This window comes from Lathyrus oleraceus, chromosome 7 (genome assembly GCF_024323335.1).
Source record: "Lathyrus oleraceus cultivar Zhongwan6 chromosome 7, CAAS_Psat_ZW6_1.0, whole genome shotgun sequence".
NCBI lineage: Eukaryota > Viridiplantae > Streptophyta > Magnoliopsida > Fabales > Fabaceae > Lathyrus > Lathyrus oleraceus.
In genome coordinates, this window is record NC_066585.1 from 9,241,745 (window position 1) to 9,265,130 (window position 23,386).

General features: G+C 36.8%; 1 protein-coding gene across 1 annotated transcript; it reads right to left on the reverse strand.

Moving 5' to 3' along the window:
• Positions 1 to 15,166: 15,166 nt before the first annotated feature.
• On the reverse strand, positions 15,167 to 22,504 carry LOC127101703 (uncharacterized). Its single transcript, XM_051039159.1, has 6 exons — positions 22,442 to 22,504; positions 22,268 to 22,354; positions 22,092 to 22,151; positions 21,574 to 21,735; positions 21,367 to 21,468; positions 15,167 to 15,259 (listed from the first exon to the last, which is right to left on the reverse strand). The coding sequence occupies exons 1-6, from the start codon at positions 22,502 to 22,504 to the stop codon at positions 15,167 to 15,169; spliced, it is 567 nt and encodes a 188-aa protein (XP_050895116.1).
• Positions 22,505 to 23,386: the final 882 nt, after the last annotated feature.

A 23,386-nucleotide genomic window follows, 5' to 3' on the forward strand; every position in this document is an offset into this window, starting at 1 on the left:
GGCATGTTGTGAATATTCCAACAAATTTCAAATGCCATTTATGAGGTGTTACAAAAATCCCCACTCAAAAATTCCAATTATTTCACAAGTTGGACGATTTTGCCCCTGGTTCATTTAACAGTCCAGTTGAAATTTGACCTTTTGCCTTGAGCAATTTTGAAGAAATCTAATTATGCACCATGAAAGTACATGTCAAATGGAGTTTTTGCATATAAAGAACTTGCAATTTGGACAATCCATGTAGAAGTTATGGCCTCCTGATTACGGGTCTTTTTGGAAATTGATCTGACCATATCTTGCAAACCACACATGGGATTTTTGAGTTCTTGGACTTTTTGGAATTGTGAGAACAAGATCTTCAACTTTCATGTTGGACAAAATTTCATTTGAAGCTTGTATCATGAAGTTATCTTGAGGGGAAAAACTTTCCATTTTGGGCAGCTGAAATTACAGGTCCACTTGCCATTTTGGGAAACTTTCTGTCTGACCTCAATTCCTTCAACCTTGACCCTTGAAATGTCAAATAGGACTTGTATGGACATGAATGAGGTCTTTCTAACCATCTCACACCTTCCAAATCCTGATTAAATGCACAGTTGACCACAGTTGACTTTTGTTGACTTTTCTTGACTGGGCCATGTTCTGATGAATTCCAAGTCTCTTTCAATTGAGATCTCGCTTCCAAATGATATCACAAGTTATATGAACTCTTTATGAATGATCATGGTGTCCAAATTCTTCAAGAATGGTCACCATCCATTGCTCAAGGCCTGGTTTGACTGATTGACTGATGATTGCTTCATCTGCAAGAAACAAGGTTAGATGACAATATTTTTGTACTTTTGGTTAGTAAACATATGAAAAGCAATGATATACAAATGCAATACATGCTGGGTGATCAAGAACCACACTCACAAGGTAACCCACCCACTAGGAGGGAAGCTAGGGTATGCAATGATCCTTGAGGCCATGATATGATATGCTATGGGCCATGAGGGATCTTAGGGCCAAAATTGGGGTCTTACAGATGCCCCTATTTAAGGTCATTCTAGCCGGAGAAGTGAAGTTTAGAAATCTTCATTTCGACACGGTAGAATGGGCTTAAATAATAGTAATGAGACAAATTTTGGTCCCTAAGAGACCTCATGATGCAGATGTATGCATGCAAAAAGCAAATTATGTGGGGAATATATGGTTCACACAGAAGAAAGGACGATCCATCGGAGTAATACACTCACCAGGAACAAAGACTCTAATAAGATTCTTATTGAGACTCTATTAGGGGATAATAAGAAAAAGAAGGCGTGAGCAGGACACGACTTTGATTAGGGTAATGACAAAACTGACATAGCGTGAACTAGACACGACTGGAGTGGGGATAACAGACATCGGACTGGAGAACTTGCTGGGGAAGTAAAGGACTCACACCGGGGGAATAAAGAATTCCAGAGGAAAATAAATCCATTGGAATGACATAAGCTGACTCAACTATCCAGAAAGGATACTTCGGATAAAAATCCGGACTCGGACCAGGAAAAGATTCACAAAGAACCTCCCTGCCGGGAAATGCATATATTGGGGGAAACACCCATATAGCAAAGGGTAAAAATCACCAAAGGAACTTCGCAGGGGACTGTCTAACAAAGAGACTCTCCTGGGAAAAGCAACAGGAACGAGGTGTTACCGGTATAAGGGTAACAAACTCAGGAAGAATGAATATCTAAGACCGGTATAAGGGTGAGAGATATCAATCAACCAACATCTGAGAAAGACCTACAAAGGGTATAATACTCAGAAAAATCTGACTCCACAGGGGACCAAGGTCATAATAGGGAGTAGACGGAAAGGAACACCAGGGATACCGAGGTATATAATAGGTGATCGACAGAACGTGAACTGGTATATATGCCAAGACACTCATCATCCGAAAGGAGGGCTTGAAACAGCAAAACCATTTACAGGATGGAACATTCGAATCCACAACGGGAAAACGAATCTTACTCAACTGGGGACACAAACCCAAAGAGTGCATGAGATATAATATCCATTACCGGCAGACCGTGGATAAGAACACTCGCATGAGATATATTATCTATTACCGTCAGAACGTAGATAATAAACTCGCATGGTAAGAAACACCAGAGATACCGAAGTATATAATAGGCGATCTACCGAAAACGTGAATTGGTATATATGCCAAAACACACATCCGAAACACAAATTGGTTAAAGGATGGATATTCGATTCTACAAAGAATACGAACCTTGCTCAGTTGGGGAAAATCAACAAAGGATTCCAACTAAAGAGCGCATGAGACATATTATTCATTACCGGCAGACCGTGAATAATATACTCGAAAGGAAAAGACACCAGAGATACCGAAGTATATAATAGGTGACTAACCAAAAAGAGAGACAATCGTTACCAAGCATCCGGGTAAACGAGAGACAACTCAAAGGATAAATCGCAAGCATCCGGCAATCATCCAAAATAAAGAATATTCGACTCCGCCAAGGGAACTAACGAATCTTACTCGACCAGGGAAACACAAAAGGCTTCAACTGAAGAGTGCATGAGATATATTATCCATTACCGTCAGAACGTGGATAGTATACTCGCATGGAAGATTATCCACAACCGGTATAAGGGTTAATGAAGGATAAATCGTCCGAACAGAGAGGCATCGGGATACCAAACAGGCATATAATGATGACCAATCAAAGGGAGTAACAACATTACCAACAAAAGGGTAAATGAAAGACTCACTGGGGATAAATTGCAAGCATCCGGCAATTATCCGCAAAGGCAAGGAATACATTGATAAACAATCAATGATCCGGGGAACGAATCACTAGCAAACGGTGAAAAGACCCACTGGCGACTTCAAAAGGATAACATTGCAAGCATCCGGCAATGATCCAGAGGACTGCTGGGAATACAAGTGCTTACTCAAGAGCAACTACCCAAAGCAGGGAGGAATATCAACATCGAATATTGAATGAAGATAACCACAAAGAGATTAGGGTTTACATCTACCGAATACGGGGCAGAAGACCACAAATCTGGCTGAGAAAACAAGAGGTTTAACAATACCGACTACTGGGTAAGAAACCAAAGACTCAGCTGAGGATAAAATTGCTAGCAACCGGCAATTATCCGCATGTATCATAAGATACCACTCCGCTGGGGAGAAAAAAAATCACAGCGACATAGGATTTACAACTACCGAATACGGGGTAGAAGACCACAAACTCCACTGGGGATATAAATCACCACAGGGAACACAACATCTGTTTGGGATAAAATCACAACAACAGAAAATCCACCATCGACCAGATCGAACCACAAAGGTTACCACTGTTAGGGAAAAGAGATAGGACTTACGACTACCGGTATGAGGGCAGTAGCCATACTCCGGTGGGAATAACCACAATTTAGGGTTTACATCTACCGAATACGGGGTAGAAAACCAAAACTCTGTGTGGGGATAGAATACATCACGAATCCGCACGAGAAACCAAAAATGAGTTTTTATAACAGACCGCAAACTCTGCTGGAGAGTAGGGAATTAGGATTTACGACTACCGACTATCAGGTAGAAAACCAACAACTCTGGCTGGGGACTAAAAGGTATATAACCACAAGTTCTGCCAAGAAGCCAGGAAAATAGGACTTACAACTACCGGTATAAGGGTAGAGGCCAAAATCGACTCTTGCGGAGGAATGAAAGGTATATAACCACAAATTCCGCCAAGAGGACAAGGAACAATAGGACTTACAACTACCGGTATAAGGGTAGAGGCCCGAAACTCCGCTGGGGATAAAAATCACCACAGGGAAGCACAAGGAACAGACGACAAATGTCAATTCAGGAAAGGTCCGAAAAGACAGACTGAATCAAGACACGTCCTAATGAGGATATAACTCAAATAGGAACCTCCATCCCAATATATGTGTTGGGAGGAAACGGAAGAAACCGTCGTCCACGAGGGTATATCTCAGTGGGGAACCGCAGAAGGAAAGACAACATTTTCTGCTTATGGGGCTGACTCTATATGGAGAGATTTATAACACCCGACATCTGCCTAGGAAGATCTATAACGATCTATATCACCATAGCAGGGAACGACAAACGAAGGATATATGGCAAAAATGCAACATGAATATCTGAATGTTTTATGAATATGCATGAATGTGCGTGATTTATGCTTGATGAATGCTGACAAAACAGACATTTCTAACACAACAGGTCCAGGAATCAAACGTCCGGTATTATACTTCCAGGGGAAAACCAACTGGAAAGCCAATTCTGCTGGAGATTTACATGCTATAAAGCAAAGATCTGCGGGTACTGCTGGGAAGCAGAAGCAAAAGAATCAGAGATATCTGGAGAACACCAAATCTCTGAGCAATGGATCAACGATCACCCCAACTGGGGCACAGAAAGTCACAACAGGCAAAGAGCCACAAAGACAAATCTGTTGGCGAACAAGAGAATCTCAAAGTCCTGCAGGGGATCCTAGCAAACACTGCTATGGGAACGGATCCAACATAACTCCATTGGGGAACAACCCACTGAGGGAGCAAAGGTCACCGGATAGAGTTTGGCTGCACGAGCAGCTCTACTGGGGGTATCATCAATTACTCTCTTGGGGAACAACCCACCGAGGAAGAAAAGCACCAAACAAGTAGATTCTGCAACAAACCACTCTACTCGGGGCGAACACACATCTGACGGATCACATCAGTAAACTCTGCAATAAAAGCCGCTCTACTGAGGACCAGAAGCAATCGGGGAATCAATACAATCTCTGGATGACGGAGCCATCGACCGACCATACCGGGGATTGAAGGAGGTTCAACAGGCAATATTGCCACAACAACCGCTCTGCGGACAAATGCTGGAGAAAGATGGATGAAAATACTGGGATATCAACCCAATCAACCATGGAGTAGGAAAATAAATCCTGCTCTGCTGAGAATAACAACCATTCTGATAGAGAGAAAGTAAACAACTCCACTGACGACTTTGCCGGGGAAAAGGTAAAGTACCGGGTATCAAACCACTGACTTACCGAGTCTTCCAAAAGGAAAGCGACCGTGCTGAGAAAACAGACAAATCCGCTGGCAACTGCGCTGGGGAGAGTGACAACAACTCTGCTCGCAACTGCGATGGGGATATCAATAACTGCTCTACTCGTGACTGTGCCGAGGAGACAAATAAAGTCTGGGTATAGCGACCCACTGGAGAAAGTGACGAGGCACTAAGGTGGCAAACCATCAACCGCCGAATATTCCACAAGGAAAGCATCCATGATAAGGGAAAATTGCTGCTGGAGAACACTGAGTCTTCAACAACACTCTGCTTGGGGAATAACCCCACCAACAACTCGACTTGCAATTATGCTGGCAACTCACTTGGGGGGAAATACGGGATACGGGGATATCAACCCACTAACCGTAAATTCTCTGAACAATTTGAGCAATCAAGCCGGGGAGAGACTACTGCTGGAGAACAGACTGAGTCTTCAATTCACAATTCTGCTTCGGGGAGTCAAAATCCACAGAAGCTCTGCTTAGGGAACAACCCCAACAACCAAATCTCTACTTGGGGAACAACCCCAACAACCAAATCTGGAGAAGGAGGATACAAACTAAACCAGGAGTATGAACAAATGTCTTACCTGTTGGAAACCATGCCACCCTTGGGAGAGCACTGAGAAATTCTTTGAGTATCCTTTCGTCATCGTGAATGTTCACTTTGTTTAAAACAATAAATTTTGAAAAATCTTGTTTTTTAAAACAATGACATTTTTATCAATCAAAACATGCAAAACATTTGTTGAATTGAATCAAATAAGAGTGCAAATAATTGGATAAAAAGCTCAAATTGATTTGATGGAATGGTAGTCTGCAAATGGCAAGACTCCATAGATCTGTACAAATTTGAAATTAGTGATATATATTGGAAGAGGGCTACATTGAACATAATGATCCTTTCTCTACCAATTTGAATCTCGATGTATTCGAAGCTTCAGTTGACGACGAATCGAGAATATTCTGACGAAAAGACGGCTGGTGACCAGAAAGTCTTGTCAGGATGCAGTTACTTGCCTGATCCCTAATTTTTGCCTAGATTGCCCCAGGGTGAGGTACTCAATCTAGCGGGATGCAAATATGCTTTTTTATCAAGTCTCTAACTTTTGCCTGGATTACCCTTGCAGGTTCTCCACCGAGACGCTCATTTTTTGCCTAAGCCGCCCTTTCGGGTTTTCAACTTAGCTAGTTATTCTGTTTTTTCATTTGCATATACTTTTTTTTTCTAGGCAAAGTATCTCTTGACTGCATCTGAATTCACAGGACGAGTGAAATCCTCCCCATCCATTGTTGTAAGCATTAAAGCACCGCCTGAAAAGGCTCTCTTAACAACATATGGACCCTCGTAGTTTGGAGTCCACTTGCCCCTGGAATCGGGTACGAAAGACAAAACTTTCTTGAGCACAAGGTCACCTTCTCTGAACACACGAGGCTTGACCTTCTTATCGAATGCTTTCTTCATTCTCTGCTGATATAACTGACCATGACACATGGCAGTTAATCGCTTCTCTTCAATCAAATTCAGTTGGTCATAACGACTCTGAACCCACTCAGCATCAGTCAACTTGGCTTCCATCAAGACTCTCATTGACGGGATCTCCACCTCTACTGGGAGAACAGCTTCCATGCCATACACAAGAGAAAAAGGGGTTGCCCCTGTTGAAGTGCGTACAGACGTGCGATATCCATGCAAAGCAAATGGCAGCATCTCATGCCAATCCTTGTACGTGACAGTCATCTTCTGGATAATCTTCTTGATGTTTTTATTGGCAGCTTCAACAGCCCCATTCATCTTAGGTCTGTAGGGAGAAGAATTATGGTGTGCAATCTTGAATTCAGCGCACAACTCATCCATCATCTTATTATTCAGATTAGATCCATTATCAATAATGATCCTCTCTGGCACACCATAACGGCAAATCAGCTGGTTCTTGATAAACTTCACAACCACCTGTCTGGTCACATTCGTATACGAAGCGGCTTCAACCCATTTGGTGAAGTAGTCGATTGCTACGAGAATAAACCGGTGTCCGTTGGACGCTTTCGGCTCAATCATGCCGATCATGTCGATTCCCCACATGGAGAAAGGCCATGGTGATGAAATCACATTCAGGAGTGTCGGAGGAATATGGATCTTATCCGCATACATTTGACACTTGTGGCATTTCTTCACATACTTGCAACAGTCAGACTCCATTGTCAGCCAATAGTAGCCTGCTCTCAACATCTTCTTAGCCATGGCATGTCCATTGGAATGAGTACCAAATGAACCCTCATGGACCTCAGTCATCAATAGGTTTGCTTCGTGTCTATCCACGCATCTGAGCAAAACCATGTCAAAATTTCTTTTATATAGCACTTCACCACTGAGGTAGAAACTGCCTGACAACCTTCTTAAAGTTTTCCTATCTTTCACAGATGCCCCAGGCGGGTAGACCTGGTTCTGGAGGAAATTCTTGATATCAAAATACCAAGGCTTGTCATCTTTGACTTCTTCGATTGCAAATATGTGAGCTGGTCTATCCAAGCGCATCACCGTAATATTGGGAACATCATTCCACCATCTGACCACTATCATGGAAGCGAGCGTAGCAAGAGCGTCTGCCATCCGATTATCCTCTCGAGGAATATGATAAAATTCAACTTCTGTGAAGAAAGTTGAAATCCTTCTTGCATAATCTCTGTATGGTATGAGACTTGGCTGATTCGTCTCCCATTCACCCTTGATCTGATTAACAACTAGGGCCGAATCACCATAAACATCCAGATGTTTGATTCTTAAGTCAATGCATTCTTCAAGTCCCATAATACAGGCTTCATACTCTGCCATATTATTCGTGCATTTGAAAGTTAGCCTTGCTGTAAATGGAATATGAGCACCTTGAGGATTAACAATCACTGCCCCAATTCCATTTCCATATTGATTAACAGCGCCATCAAACACCATCGTCCATCTGGAACCAGGTTCCGGACCTTCATCAAGTGTAGGCTCATCACAATCTTTCATTTTCAAATACAGAATCTCCTCATCAGGGAAGTCATACTGAACTGACTGATGATCTTCAATCGGCTGGTGCGCTAAATGATCAGCCAAGATACTACCTTTGATAGCCTTCTGAGCTCGATACTCAATATCATACTCAGACAACAACATCTGCCAACGGGCAATCCTCCCAGTTAAAGCAGGTTTCTCTTGTATTGCTTTGACCTTTGCAGGATCAACCTCAATACCTCTTTCGCTGACAATGAAACCCAATAACTTTCCGGAACGGACTCCAAAGGTACATTTGTTAGGATTCAGGCGGAGTCTAAACTTCCTCAAACGCTGAAAAAGCTTCAACAAATGCTCAACATGTTCAACTTCCGTTCGGGACTTAGCAATCATATCATCCACATAGACCTCTATCTCCTTGTGCATCATGTCATGAAACAAGGTAGTCATGGCTCGTTGATACGTGGCTCCGGCGTTCTTCAAACCGAAGGGCATCACTCGATAACAGAATGTTCCCCAAGGTGTGATGAATGTTGTCTTCTCCATATCCTCTGGTGCCATCTTAATTTGATTATAACCGGAAAATCCGTCCATAAAGGAAAAGACTTTGAATTTAGCTGTATTGTCTACCAACATATCAATGTGTGGTAGAGGAAAATCATCTTTCGGACTAGCTTTATTCAAATCTCTATAATCAACGCACATACGGACTTTTCCGTCCTTCTTAGGAACAGGCACAATATTGGCCACCCATTGAGGATATGTGGAAGTCACCAGAAACCCCGCATCAATTTGCTTCTGAACTTCCTCTTTGATCTTCACTGCCATATCTGGATGAGTTCTTCTGAGCTTCTGCTTCACAGGCACGCACTCAGGCTTCAAAGGCAGGAAATGTTGCACAATATCTGTATCTAAACCCGGCATATCTTCATATGACCAAGCGAAGATGTCTGAGTATTCTCGTAGCAATTCAATCAAATCCTTCTTGACAGACTCTTCAAGAAGTGCCCCAATCTTCACCAGGCGCTCACAATCCTCAGACCCCAAGTTGACTGTTTCCAAGTCTTCGAGATGCGGCTGAATGATCTTCTCTTCGTGCTCAAGGAGACGGGTAATCTCATCAGGAATTCCTTCAACATCATCTTCTTCTGCCTCGAATACAGGGGATTCAAAGTTGGGAGATGGCGTTGGATCATTATGTTCAATGGGTTTTAGAATCAACCTGCATAATGATTTTGGTTAATGAAAAACTTTTAGCATTTAAACAAGCAAACCATTATGCAGATGAAAAGGTTGCTTTTATTCTTGTTTTTATGGGTTTTTTGTGATCACTGATTTCATGAAAAAGCGAAAAGTGAAAACCAATGGAAAAACAAATGTTTAACAATGCATCAATTGAATGAAAACATCATTGTATATATGAGCCAAACAATGTCATCACTTCTCCTTTTGGCATGGGAGAAGGGTTTTGAACAAAGTGAACAATATTTACTCTGATCTATGGATAACTGTAGGAACATCCACAGCGACCCAATTGTGGCAGACACCACCAGGAATAATAAAATTGCTCATATCCTCTGCAGCTTCTTCAATGATAGCAGCAGCTTCCTCTTCAACAGACTGATCATCATGGATGAATCCTCCACTCGCGAATAAACCTTGCTCATTAAACGTCCCAGAACAGTAGCCAATGTCAGCCCGGGATTGGTTGACCAGGAATAAATCCATCAACAGTACTTAGTCTGGCAAATACCTCTCTGAGTTCACAATTCTCTTGCTCAGGATGATCCATCAATCTGGCAGAATGGGCTCTGGTGTAGTACCGGCGAAGTGCGTCTTCAAAATAAATGAAGATCGCAGGGTCAGACCACAGGACAGGCTGAGAACAACACCCACTTATGCAAATGATGCATGAAGTGTTTATGCATATGCTTGTTTTTTATTTCAGAGGAACTCGAGGGTTCTATTTGCAAACTTTGAAATATTTAAGCATTTTGATCATATATGAGAATATCTCATCAGATACATCAGGTGAAAAAATTTTCCTGGTTTTTTCATGTTTGAAAACTTTTGCAAATAAACTCCTTTGAGTTCCTTGAAAATTTTCTTTTTACCCGATGATATGGATGCAGATGAATGTATGAATGCATGAATGCAACAATCACACTCAAGGATCAAGCAAGGCACACCAAACAAAGGTCGTGGGAAAGCTCTATGTATCCCTAATATCAATCATCCATTTTGGTGGATTTAGGTTTTCACCTTATCGACACCCAAGTTCCATTGATATTAACGGTACATGAACCGGCTCAATCATCCTTAATATCAACCAGCCGCTTTGGTGGATTTTAGGTTTTACACCTGATCCGGGATCCATTGATATTAACGATGTTTGAACGACTCAACCACGAATCACGGGTTTGCTGAGAGTCACGAGCATGGAGTCTTGGTTAAGAACCACCCAAAGGGAGTGTACTAGGGTTTAAACCTGCCAGACATGTTCTACCAGAGGTTCCCATAATCATCGTTCCATCTTTCGAATATTATCGGAGGAACGAATACTCGTATTCCAAGAATATTCTCAAGAGAAACTCTTATGAGTGTAGTATCGCGTAACAATCGCATCAGAACTTACATCTGAACGACCTCCGCACTACGTCCTAAAAATAGGCCAAGATGGGTTTGGTAATCTAAGGTCCTTAGCTTCTAAGGCACATGATTGAATGAATAATGCCTAACCACAAATAACTTGTGTGACATTATTAATCCAACATGACCTCCACCAAGTGAATGGACTCGCAAGTCAACTGGCTAAGGACTACTCCACACCAGTCAACAAGACTATGCCATTCTCCTATCCTAGAGTGCACTCGAGTTCGGGTATAGAACTCATCTCACAGATCACCAAAGCAAACAACATTTGTATATCAAGCAATTCACACATTACAATCAATACAGTTATCCCAAATTGTACAAAAATATGTCAAATAACACATAATAATATATCACACAACAATGGTGAAAAGTAGGCAATACCACCAAGGATTGATTGCATCCCCAGCAGAATCGCCACTTTTCTGTAGCGGTGTATTCGTCGCTATATGATCTATCAATTAAATCATAAGCAAAGTATACAATGAACATAGAGTCGCCACCGCACTTTTATTTATCCTAAGGACTGGTTAAAAAGCGAACAAAAACCTAAGAAGTTTTACACGTAGAAAACCAATAAAAAGATCAGAGATCGGGGTAAGGGGTAAATTACGCAATGGGAAGGTGTTAGGCACCCAATGCGTCCTAGGTACTCCTAGGGAGCCCTTTTCACACTTTGTTGTTTGAAAATTATTATTTGTCATGACATAAGCATTGTGCAAACATGATTGGGATGATGAGAAAAGAATGTACATGTTAATTATTTTTGTGTTTGGATGGATAACCATTGCCTACGTACCTTTACAGGATCAAAACCTCGTAGTTCGGCTAAAAACTTCCAAAAGTTAGTGGATTCAATTTTAAAACACAAGCTCAAAGGTCTTACGTTACCCACGGGAGAAAACTCAACCTTGTATAACAACTAGTCCACCATGTGAGAAAAGCTTCAACTTGCTAGAGAGGGGTTAACCCTATAATAAGCAAGGAAGACTTACAATTCAATCAACTAAGGACAAATAGGTGAGATTAATATCAACCAACTAGGGTAAATCAAACCTATAGCTAATGTATGAAAACTTAACAAACATGGACAAAGTCACAAAAGCATTTGAATGGGTGAAGTCAATTGATTTGGATTATTTACAAAATGTGGTCAAAGTATGTTTAAAGTCAATTCAAAAATGAAGTATTCACAAAAATGGAGTTTGGAAAATCATGGACTTAAGGTCCAAGTTTCTAATTTGAAAAGAAGTGAGAATGTTTGCACAACATATATATACAAGTTTTGAAACATGTGTGAAAAGTTTAGGACACAATGGGGTGAATGGAATAGAAGGGTGAATGTAAAACTTCTTAGGAGGGTCCACCTCTTGAAATCATATAGAAGATGATTCAAGTGGGTCCTTAGGAATAGGCTACGAATGAGCAATAATATGAACATGGTAACAGATGAAAGTAAATAAAAGCGGATACTGGATGCCACTCAATGGTCTTATACCTGTCTCCTAAAACAAGTAAGGATATCAGAAGCCACTCTATGGACTTACACTAATCTCCATCAAAATAAAACAAAAAAATAAAACAGGGAACAGGGAAATCAACTGCCAATCTATCTGGACTTATGTTAACCTCCACAGTATGATCCTAGGAATACAAATGCCACATCACAGGGACTTACAATGAATCCTCACATACACAAATAAATGCATTAGGCAATGGGTATGAGTGACCAATGAGGTCTTACACTCTACCCCCTCCATGTCATGGGAACAGATGCCAACTCACAGGGACTTATAACCGGTTCCTCAATGGGAAAACAACAATGTCACAAGGACAAATGAACTGATCATGCACTGATGGCAAACAAAGATGATAAATGCACAATGGCAAACTCAAGTAATCATGTATAAATGAATCAAGTAATCAATCACATAAATTCAAGTAGCACACGCTATAACCATTCAATGAAGCTCAAGCAAAAGGGTTTGACTATGAAAGTCCACTGTAAGAGGTAAGTGTCGCTCTTAACCTTGCCATTGAGGGGCTAAGGTGAAGCAGATGAAAGGATATGAGGGGTGTGCCTCATTGCTTCTATCTCAAGTCCGAGAGAGCATGTAAATATAAGAATGTGGGGGAGTTCAGAAAGATGGAACTCTTTCCCCGATTAGACTCGATAGATCTTGGGTTTGGATCTCAATGCTACAACCATGTAATGGGAGCAAGGAGAAGACTCACAGAATAGTGGGAGATAGGCTACTTATCTCTTTGATCCACCAATTGCCTAAAATGAGGACTTTTCCTGCTTGGGACAAACATAAACACACACAAGCATTGCCTCTTAAGGAGGACTTCAGACAATTTGCCCAGCCAAATAACGGGCCGGGTCTCCAGACTACATGAAGAAGAAGGTGCAATACCTCAATGCTAATTGCTTATAAGCAAAGCAATGCAAGTTCTTAAGAGAACTAAGCAACTAAGGGTACCTAAAAAAGTCAAACAGAATCAGCATCCCAACATAAACAAAACAATAACATAAGAATCAACCAATGTACAATCAAACAATAATGTGCAACATGTGCATGGCACAAGGATCAAGTGAACCAAGCCCTACAAAACAAACAATTGGTCAAATGATTTCAACTCAATTATGCATCAACCTCCTTAAGGCATTAGCTTTTCAACCTGAAAATTCAAAGTCATGCTCAAACATAAGTAACTAGACCACTAGGCCAAGCCTAGGGTCCAAAGGATGGAAAAATCCTAAAACAGCAAGTAAATCATAATCAAAACCAAGATAATCCAATTAAGAAAGGACTCCAATTGGTCCCAAATCCAAACTATGCCCCTATTTCAATTTATGCATCATGTAAGGCAAAGGAAGCAAATGTAAATCACATATGAGCAACCAGCAAGATCACATCACAAAAAATACCAAAACAGCATGGAAAATTCCACAAAAATTATATCCTAAACATAGGACATTCAACAAGCTACGTGTCAATTTTCAAGCAATTTAGATTAGTGGAACTATGGGAATTAATTCAACATGTCAAAGCATGCAAAAACACAATCAAATGAAGCTACAAAATGTACATTAACTTCAATCCAATGGCAAACAGTGACATTACATGGGAAATGGATGGGACCAAAGCTAAATGAAAGCTTAATGTGTTAGGAACTACCCTACCAAGTTTCATGATCATTGGATAAGGTATGAAGATTTGGCAACATATACACAAAAGGTTACACAAGTAAAGCCCTAAAATGCTAGGCAGCACTCAAAAATTCTAATCAATTAAGAAATGGATTATAAAAATCCACGAAAAATCATATTGAATGTTAACATGTTAATGGTGTCTCATGCAAGAAATTAAGGTCATTGGCCAAAGGGAAGCATGGCAAAAAAATCAGGGAACACAGCATATCACATTGTGTCACATTTTATCACACTCGAGTTCAATAAATCCTATCTAAAAGACCAGAGGTCCAAAAATTGCAAATTGTATACCAAAAATTCCAGAAGAGTGTCAAGAATCTACACCTAAAATTTCAATTCATTTGGATAAGGCATGATGATTTTATGATTAAAATAGCAAAACATGTGGAAATGGCATACATTAAGAACATCTCTATACCAATTAATTTTTCTACCAAGCACAATTTTATTTTTTGTATCTATTAAAAAGTAGAGAAAAAATGGAGATTAACAAAAAAAGTCTTGAATTATTTGGATCAATATTGAGTAATGTATGATTTTTTGAAGTTTTTAAATATTTATTGAAATATTTATTTAAGCCTTATTATGAATTAATTAATTAATTGGTAACCGAGTGGCAAACCCGTAATAAGCGATTCCTGATCCAAAACGCTGTCGTGCCACTAATTGACGTGGCGCCGCTTGATTCGCTCGGTTCAGAGGGAAACAACAATTTGAAATGAAACGCGTGCAGCATGGATCTAGCGCAGAATTTTCCAGCTTTCTGCATCTTCTTCGCATGCGTTCTACGGGTTCGATAACACCAGCTTCGGTTATGGCCGTTTCTCAACCAAATCAAGCAAATAATATACCGTTGTAACCGTCTAGCAACGCAGAACATGAATCTAGCAAGTAAACAACTTAATTCTAAACATATTTCAAGGATCGAGCCAAAACAGTTTAGCGTATCAAAGTTCAAACGGCAATAACTCGTTCAATTCATCATGGAAATTCAAGATTTAAGGTTCTGCACGATCTACACACTAAGACCTACAAGATCCATATCATTATTTTGAGTTTGATGAGTATCGAATTCTTGCCTTGTATGATGACAGTTGAAGAATTAGCGCATTTCCAAGCGTGTAACGGTGAAACATCTTGAGTATGTTGATGTGGAAGTGCAACAGGATCAAAGTTTTAGCTCAATTGTACTGCTATCAATGGATTCTTCAAGCTGCCATGGAAATGGAGGTTGCTTCAACAGCTGCAAGTTCTTGATGCTTTTGCCATGATTCGATGAAAACAGATCCAATATAGCACGCCTGGAAGATGATTATCACAATAGCAAACACAAAAGATCAAGCAATTCAAAGAAAAATTGAAAAAAGTGTGATGAAGAATTGTGAAATTTTGAGAGAATTTTTGAGATTTTCTTGTGGATCTGAGAAATTGTGATTAGTCTTCGCAAAAACAGTTAACATTAAGCTTATATACTACCAATTAATCTCACAATTAATCATGATTAGTGGAAAAAAAGGATTAGTGAAATTAAGCTTATGATGCATTTTTGGTCCTTAAGCCCTTGTATCATTAGAAGCAATGTAGCAGCAATTTATCACTTCAAGCAAACCACAAATATCATTTGGAAGCTGATAGAATTGGTCCCATGCTCAAATTCCTCATATTTTGCATTTTCACTATGTGATGGCTTATGTGTCAATTTTTCCAATTCATTTCAAAAGCTAATTTCCAAACCACAAGGCCTAGGCATGTTGTGAATATTCCAACAAATTTCAAATGCCATTTATGAGGTGTTACAAAAATCCCCACTCAAAAATTCCAATTATTTCACAAGTTGGACGATTTTGCCCCTGGTTCATTTAACAGTCCAGTTGAAATTTGACCTTTTGCCTTGAGCAATTTTGAAGAAATCTAATTATGCACCATGAAAGTACATGTCAAATGGAGTTTGTGCATATACAGAACTTGCAATTTGGACAATCCATGTAGAAGTTATGGCCTCCTGATTACGGGTCTTTTTGGAAATTGATCTGACCATATCTTGCAAACCACACATGGGATTTTTGAGTTCTTGGACTTTTTGGAATTGTGAGAACAAGATCTTCAACTTTCATGTTGGACAAAATTTCATTTGAAGCTTGTATCATGAAGTTATCTTGAGGGGAAAAACTTTCCATTTTGGGCAGCTGAAATTACAGGTCCACTTGCCATTTTGGGAAACTTTCTGTCTGACCTCAATTCCTTCAACCTTGACCCTTGAAATGTCAAATAGGACTTGTATGGACATGAATGAGGTCTTTCTAACCATCTCACACCTTCCAAATCCTGATTAAATGCACAGTTGACTTTTGTTGACTTTTCTTGACTGGGCCATGTTCTGATGAATTCCAAGTCTCTTTCAATTGAGATCTCGCTTCCAAATGATATCACAAGTTATATGAACTCTTTATGAATGATCATGGTGTCCAAATTCTTCAAGAATGGTCACCATCCATTGCTCAAGGCCTGGTTTGACTGATTGACTGATGATTGCTTCATCTGCAAGAAACAAGGTTAGATGACAATATTTTTGTACTTTTGGTTAGTAAACATATGAAAAGCAATGATATACAAATGCAATACATGCTGGGTGATCAAGAACCACACTCACAAGGTAACCCACCCACTAGGAGGGAAGCTAGGGTATGCAATGATCCTTGAGGCCATGATATGATATGCTATGGGCCATGAGGGATCTTAGGGCCAAAATTGGGGTCTTACAGGTATAAGTACCAATCTTTAAGGTGTGTGTGCAATCGGTTAAAAGGCTTCCTAATCGGTTTCTTAATCAATTCGATCAAAAGGTATAATTAATTAGACAACGATTTTTGATTTCTTAATTACTCATAATCGCTTCTTAATTTATTATGTACTTGCTAGAATTAGTTTTAAGAAGTTTTGAGAAGAAAAAAAAAAGAGTTTGAAATGATTTTATAAGATAAAACACTAAGCACAAATAGTGGCAGAGCCAGGAACTTAGATCAGGGGTACGCAATTATTTTTAATATATATATATATATATATATATATATATATATATATATATATATATATATATATATATATATATATACATATATATATATATATATATATATATATATATATATATATATATATATATATATATATATATATATATATATATATTCTTTTTCTACTATCTTTAAGCATTAAATTATATTGATCAAAACACAAAAATTAAGAAAATTATTAATTTTATTGACAAGTAATGTCGTTTAATAAATTAACATACATATGAGTAACTTTTATTATATTTAATATAAGTTGTATGAAAAAAATATAACATAATTAAGAGAGATGCATTGATAAAAAGAATATTAATGTTATTATTATTTTTTATTATAAATAAAATAAAATAAAAATTATTAGAATCCTTTTAAGAAAACATTATGCTTTAGATAAGACTTTCATAACTTTTGCTCTTCTTCCGCCACATCACGCTTTTGAGGCTATTTGCAGTCCTATAGTTTATTTTTCCAACTTAATTTATGTAGTATTTTTGTTGGAAATGATGTTTGATAAAAAAGGAGCGAGGGGATGAGAAAATAATTCTTTAATTACAATTTTATGTTTGACAAGACCTTCAGTTTCATGCATACGTACCAACATAAAAATGAGGGATCAAAACTTCATAGTTCGTGGTAAAAATTTCAAAGAAATAGGTGAATTGATATTAACATAAGCTTAGAGATCTTTTGTTATCAAAAGGAAAATACTCAACCAAATATCCACCGATAATGAGGGATTTTCAACATTTAAGAGGGAGGGCTCAAACTTGGATCTAATCAACAAATATGTTAAATGGAAAGACTTATAATCAAAATATCATGGAGATGAGAGAATTATATCTCAACAAAGGTAACTCAAATCTAACTGCTCTCTTTTAAAAAGTTAAAAGAAAAAGGCACAAAGTGGCCAAAAGGATTAGATGAGGTTGTTACTTCGTTTTGTCTTTTGAAATTAAAATCAATATGATTAAGTTTATTTACAATGTGTGTATGTGTTATTAGAAGTAATTCATATTTATTAGTTGTACTATTTTCTTAGCCCCTAAGTTTGTTACAGGGTATTTTAGTATTCTATCCTATTCTAGTAACCCTAGTTTTAGCTTATAAATAGGGTGACAATCATTGTAACTTTTATCATGTTTTGTAGCCGTCATTCTTAATAGAATATTTCCGTTCATCATTCATTCTACCTTTGCACCAACAATTGGTATCAGAGCCTGGTTTGGATTCATCATGTTTTGAAGCTGTATGACTGCAATCAGAAATTGATTATGGAGTCACAACATGCCTTGAGAGTTGTACATTCTGATGTGTGTGGTCCATTTCCAGTAGCATCGATTGGAGGGAATAAATACTTTGTGTTATTTGTTGATGAATTCACAAGAATGACATGGGTATCCCTTATTAAGTTTAAACACGAGGTGTTTGATGAATTCAAGAAGTTCAGAATGAAGGCTGAGAATCAGAGTGGTCAGAAGTTGAAGATTCTTAGAACTGACGGTGGAGGTGAGTATAACTCCAAAGAGTTCCAGAAGTTCTGTGAGGAGAATGGAATTGAGCATGAGGTTACTGCTCCTTATACCCCTCAACACAATGGTCTTGCTAAAAGAAGAAATCGCACTTTGCTTGATATGGTGAGAAGCATGCTAAAGGAGAAGAAACTTCCTCAGAAGCTCTGGGGAGAAGCTGTTGCCACTGCAACGTATGTACTCAACCGATGTCCTACGAAGAAGTTGAAGGAAATAGTTCCAATACAGAAGTGAACTGGAGATAAGCAAAGTATTAGTCATCTGAAGGTATTTGGTTCTGTTTGCCATAAACATGTTCCAGAAGCCAGAAGACAGAAGCTGGATGATAGAAGCAAAGTGATGATTCTGATAGGGTACCACAGTACAGGTGCATACAAGCTCTATTGTCCAGAAACCAATAAAATTGAATTCAACAGAGATGTGATTGTGAAGGAATCAGAATTTTGGAATTGGGATAAGTCTCAATTTGATTCTGATGTTAGAACTTCTGAAGAAAGGTCAGAGTTAAGAATTTCTGAAGTTGGAGTAAACTCTGACGTTGATTCTGATTCTGATAGTGATTCTGACTTTGGAGAAGACTCAGAAGATGAAGGCGACTCTGATGATCCAGACTCTGATGACCCAGACTCTGATGGTAATCCAGATTCTGGTGGCAATTCAGACTCTAGAAATATGCCAGCCCCTGAAGATGGTCAAAGCTCTGGAGGAAATCAACCATCTGAAGCTAGAAACTCTGAAGCTCAAGACTCTGAACAAGTTCAGAGACCACAAAGAATCAGAAACATCCCCAGAAGATATGCAGAATTTGACATGCTGCAAGACACTGAAGTAGACTCTGAAGGAGAAGTTATTCAGTGTGCCATGGTAGTAGACTCTGAACCCATAAGTACAGAAGAGGCTCTTAAGAAGAAGCTCTGGCTGAAGGCCATGAAAGAAGAACTTGATGCTATAGAGAGAAACAAGACTTGGAAGCTGACAGAACTTCCAAAAGACAAGAAAGCCATCAGCGTCAGATGGGTTTTCAAGCAGAAGTTAAAGCCAGATGGTTCAATTGGCAAACATAAAGCAAGGTTGGTAGCCAGAGGATTTCTACAGAAACCTGGGCTGGATTACTCTGAAGTGTTTGCACCTGTAGCAAGACATGAAACAATCAGAATGGTGATTGTAATAGCTGCTAACAGGAATTGGCCTCTGATGCATTTAGATGTAAAATCTGCATTTCTGAACGGTCCATTAGAAGAAGAAGTTTACGTGTCACAACCTCCTGGATTTGTGAAAAAGAATCAGGAAGGGATGGTGTACAGATTATACAAAGCTCTATATGGATTGAAACAAGCGCCCAGAGCTTGGAATCAGAAGATTGATTCATTTTTCAAGAAGCAAGGCTTTCAGAAATGTGAGATGGAGTTTAAAGAAGTTTTGAGAAGAAAAAAAAAGAGTTTGAAATGATTTTATAAGATAAAACACTAAGCACAAATAGTGGCAGAGCCAGGAACTTAGATCAGGGGTACGCAATTATTTTTATATATATATATATATATATATATATATATATATATATATATATATATATATATATATATATATATATATATATATATATATATATATATATATATATATATTCTTTTTCTACTATCTTTAAGCATTAAATTTTATTGATCAAAACACAAAAATTAAGAAAATTATTAATTTTATTGACAAGTAATGTCGTTTAATAAATTAACATACATATGAGTAACTTTTATTATATTTAATATAAGTTGTATGAAAAAAATATAACATAATTAAGAGAGATGCATTGGTAAAAAGAATATTAATGTTATTATTATTTTTTGTTATAAATAAAATAAAATAAAAATTATTAGAATCCTATAAGAAAACAATATGCTTTAGATAAGACTTTCATAACTTTTGTTCTTCTTCCGCCACATCACGCTTTTGAGGTTATTTGCAGTCCTATAGTTTATTTTTCCAACTTAATTTATGTAGTATTTTAGTTGGAAATGATGTTTGATAAAAAAGGAGCGAGGGGATGAGAAAATAATTCTTTAATTACAATTTTATGTTTGACAAGACCTTCAGTTTTATGCATACGTACCAACATAAAAATGAGGGATCAAAACTTCATAGTTCGTGGTAAAAGTTTCAAAGAAATAGGTGAATTGATATTAACATAAGCTTAGAGATCTTTTGTTATCAAAAGGAAAATACTCAACCAAATATCCACCGATAATGAGGGATTTTCAACATTTAAGAGGGAGGGCTCAAACTTGGATCTAACCAACAAATATGTTAAATGGAAAGACTTATAATCAAAATATCATGGAGATGAGAGAATTATATCTCAACAAAGGTAACTCAAATCTAACTGCTCTCTTTTGAAAAGTTAAAAGAAAAAGGCACAAAGTGGCCAAAAGGATTAGATGAGGTTGTTACTTTGTTTTGTCTTTTGAAATTAAAATCAATATGATTAAGTTTATTTACAATGTGTGTATGTGTTATTAGAAGTAATTCATATTTATTAGTTGTACTATTTTCTTAGCCCCTAAGTTTGTTAGAGGGTATTTTAGTATTTTATCCTATTCTAGTAACCCTAGTTTTAGCTTATAAATAGGGTGACAATCATTGTAACTTTTATCATGTTTTGTAGCCGTCATTCTTAATAGAATATTTCCGTTCATCATTCATTCTACCTTTGCACCAACAATTGGTATCAGAGCCTGGTTCGGATTCATTGGGAAACACGGGAAACACGAGTGAAAGATGATAAAGTATACATTATGATTTTTAAAAAATGAAAATTACCTGTTTGATTGTGGGAACAACAACCCATTTTTTAAACGATCCAATGCTAGAAACATGTGATGTTAGGTAAATTTCACTATCTCTATATAAGTTTGGCATAACCTTGTATATGAAAAAAATTGATACAAATAATTCATTAAAAAAAGTTTTATTGAAACATGAAAAATAAACCAAAAATACATGTATGAAATCTTAAAAGTAACTTACCCTGATGCCATCAAATATGCTATTTAAATTAGATGGTTGACCACTCTCAACCAAAATTCCAGATAAACTATATTGTTTTCCTTTAAGCTGTAAATTATATGCACCAACGTATGCATATCCTCCATGAAATGTCGTAGTTTGATTTGTATCGAGGGTGATCGACTAGAAAATAAGAATACATATATTTCGATTAATAATTAGAAAATTCTTAAATACTAAAAATATTGGTGTAGACCCCGTTGCATCAACTTATTTTTCAAAATTTTAATTTAAATTACACAATATATTTGTAGTTGTGAGAAATTATTTTTAATTTATATTGATACTTAATCCTCAATAAATATATTATGATAGCTTAAATTTATTATATAATTTATAACCTTACACTGCATGATATGATTAGGAGAGTCCACTTACATGATACTCATGTGAATTTGATTGAAAACCTTTAATTTGATGTTTTTTTTTTTTCTTGTGAAAGGGAACTTTTTCTATTGGGCATTCTTCAATGATTTTACCATCATAAGATCATAAGATGGTCTTTTTTGCACAATGTTTCTTGTAAAGGTTGGATAAAGCTATTTGGCAATGAAATGGAAATAAAACTAGGATTTATATTTCAAATTATGAATGATAAAATGCATAATAAATCAAGTAATCTTATTAAACCTATAAGGATTTAAACTTTTTATACCTGGATTTTATGATTTTTTAATAAAGGATGCTTTATAGAAGGTTGCTTCTGGATATTAATACAACCAAAATCAATGTCCACACGATGCTGGATATGTTAACAAAAATTACAATCATGTAAAACAGATGTAAAACAAATTATAACAAAGGAAAATAAATAATAAACAATACCAACGATATCAAATATAGTAAAATAACTTGTCTCATTTGATAGAGTTTCAGTTCTTGCATCAAACATTGCTACATGTTATGCAAAAGCTAAGAACTACCACCAAAAGTAACGTCAGGATTTTATAGAATTTACTTTTAATTGATTTTTATGTAATACTTGTTCAATTATTTATACGTATTTATACTAATACTAACTTAAGCTTCCTATATAAAATTGAACACATAATTTCGAGTTTAAAAATAAAAATAAAAATGATATTAAATTTAAATAAATGATTAAAAAAATTCAATTAATCTATTCAATATATTGTTATAACCATTAATAGTTTATAACTTGGTGATTTTAAATAATAAACTTGTTAATAGTAAAATAAGATATTAATTATTTATGATCTTTAAGACGCTTGGGATTTGACAATCTAGTGATTTTAATAATATTTATGTTGTGCTATTAAATTTTAAAATAATTTATATAATATAAATAAAATTATAACTTTTTGAAATATGACTTTTTAGATTAATTGAATAACTAATGTATTTGATCAATATATAGATTAAATATATCAATTATTTAATAAATATAAAATTTGATGTTTGATTAAAAAAGAAATGAAGGAAGTACACCAACTTTATATATTTTTTTGTTGACTCAATATTTGTTTCATTGTGAATTTAGAAACTAAAAATAATAATAATAATAATAATAATAATAATAATAATAATAATAATAGTGATAATAATTATTATTATTATTAAGATTATAATTATTATGAATAAGATTACCTGAATAATAATAATAATAATAATTAAATGTAATTGAATAAATTAAATAAGTATCTTGAATCATGTAATCCATAATCTAAAGAAATTATTAATAATCATTAATATTTTAAAATTCGTAAACAAATTTGAATTTAAACTTTACAAGATCAATCATTCTAAAGAAATT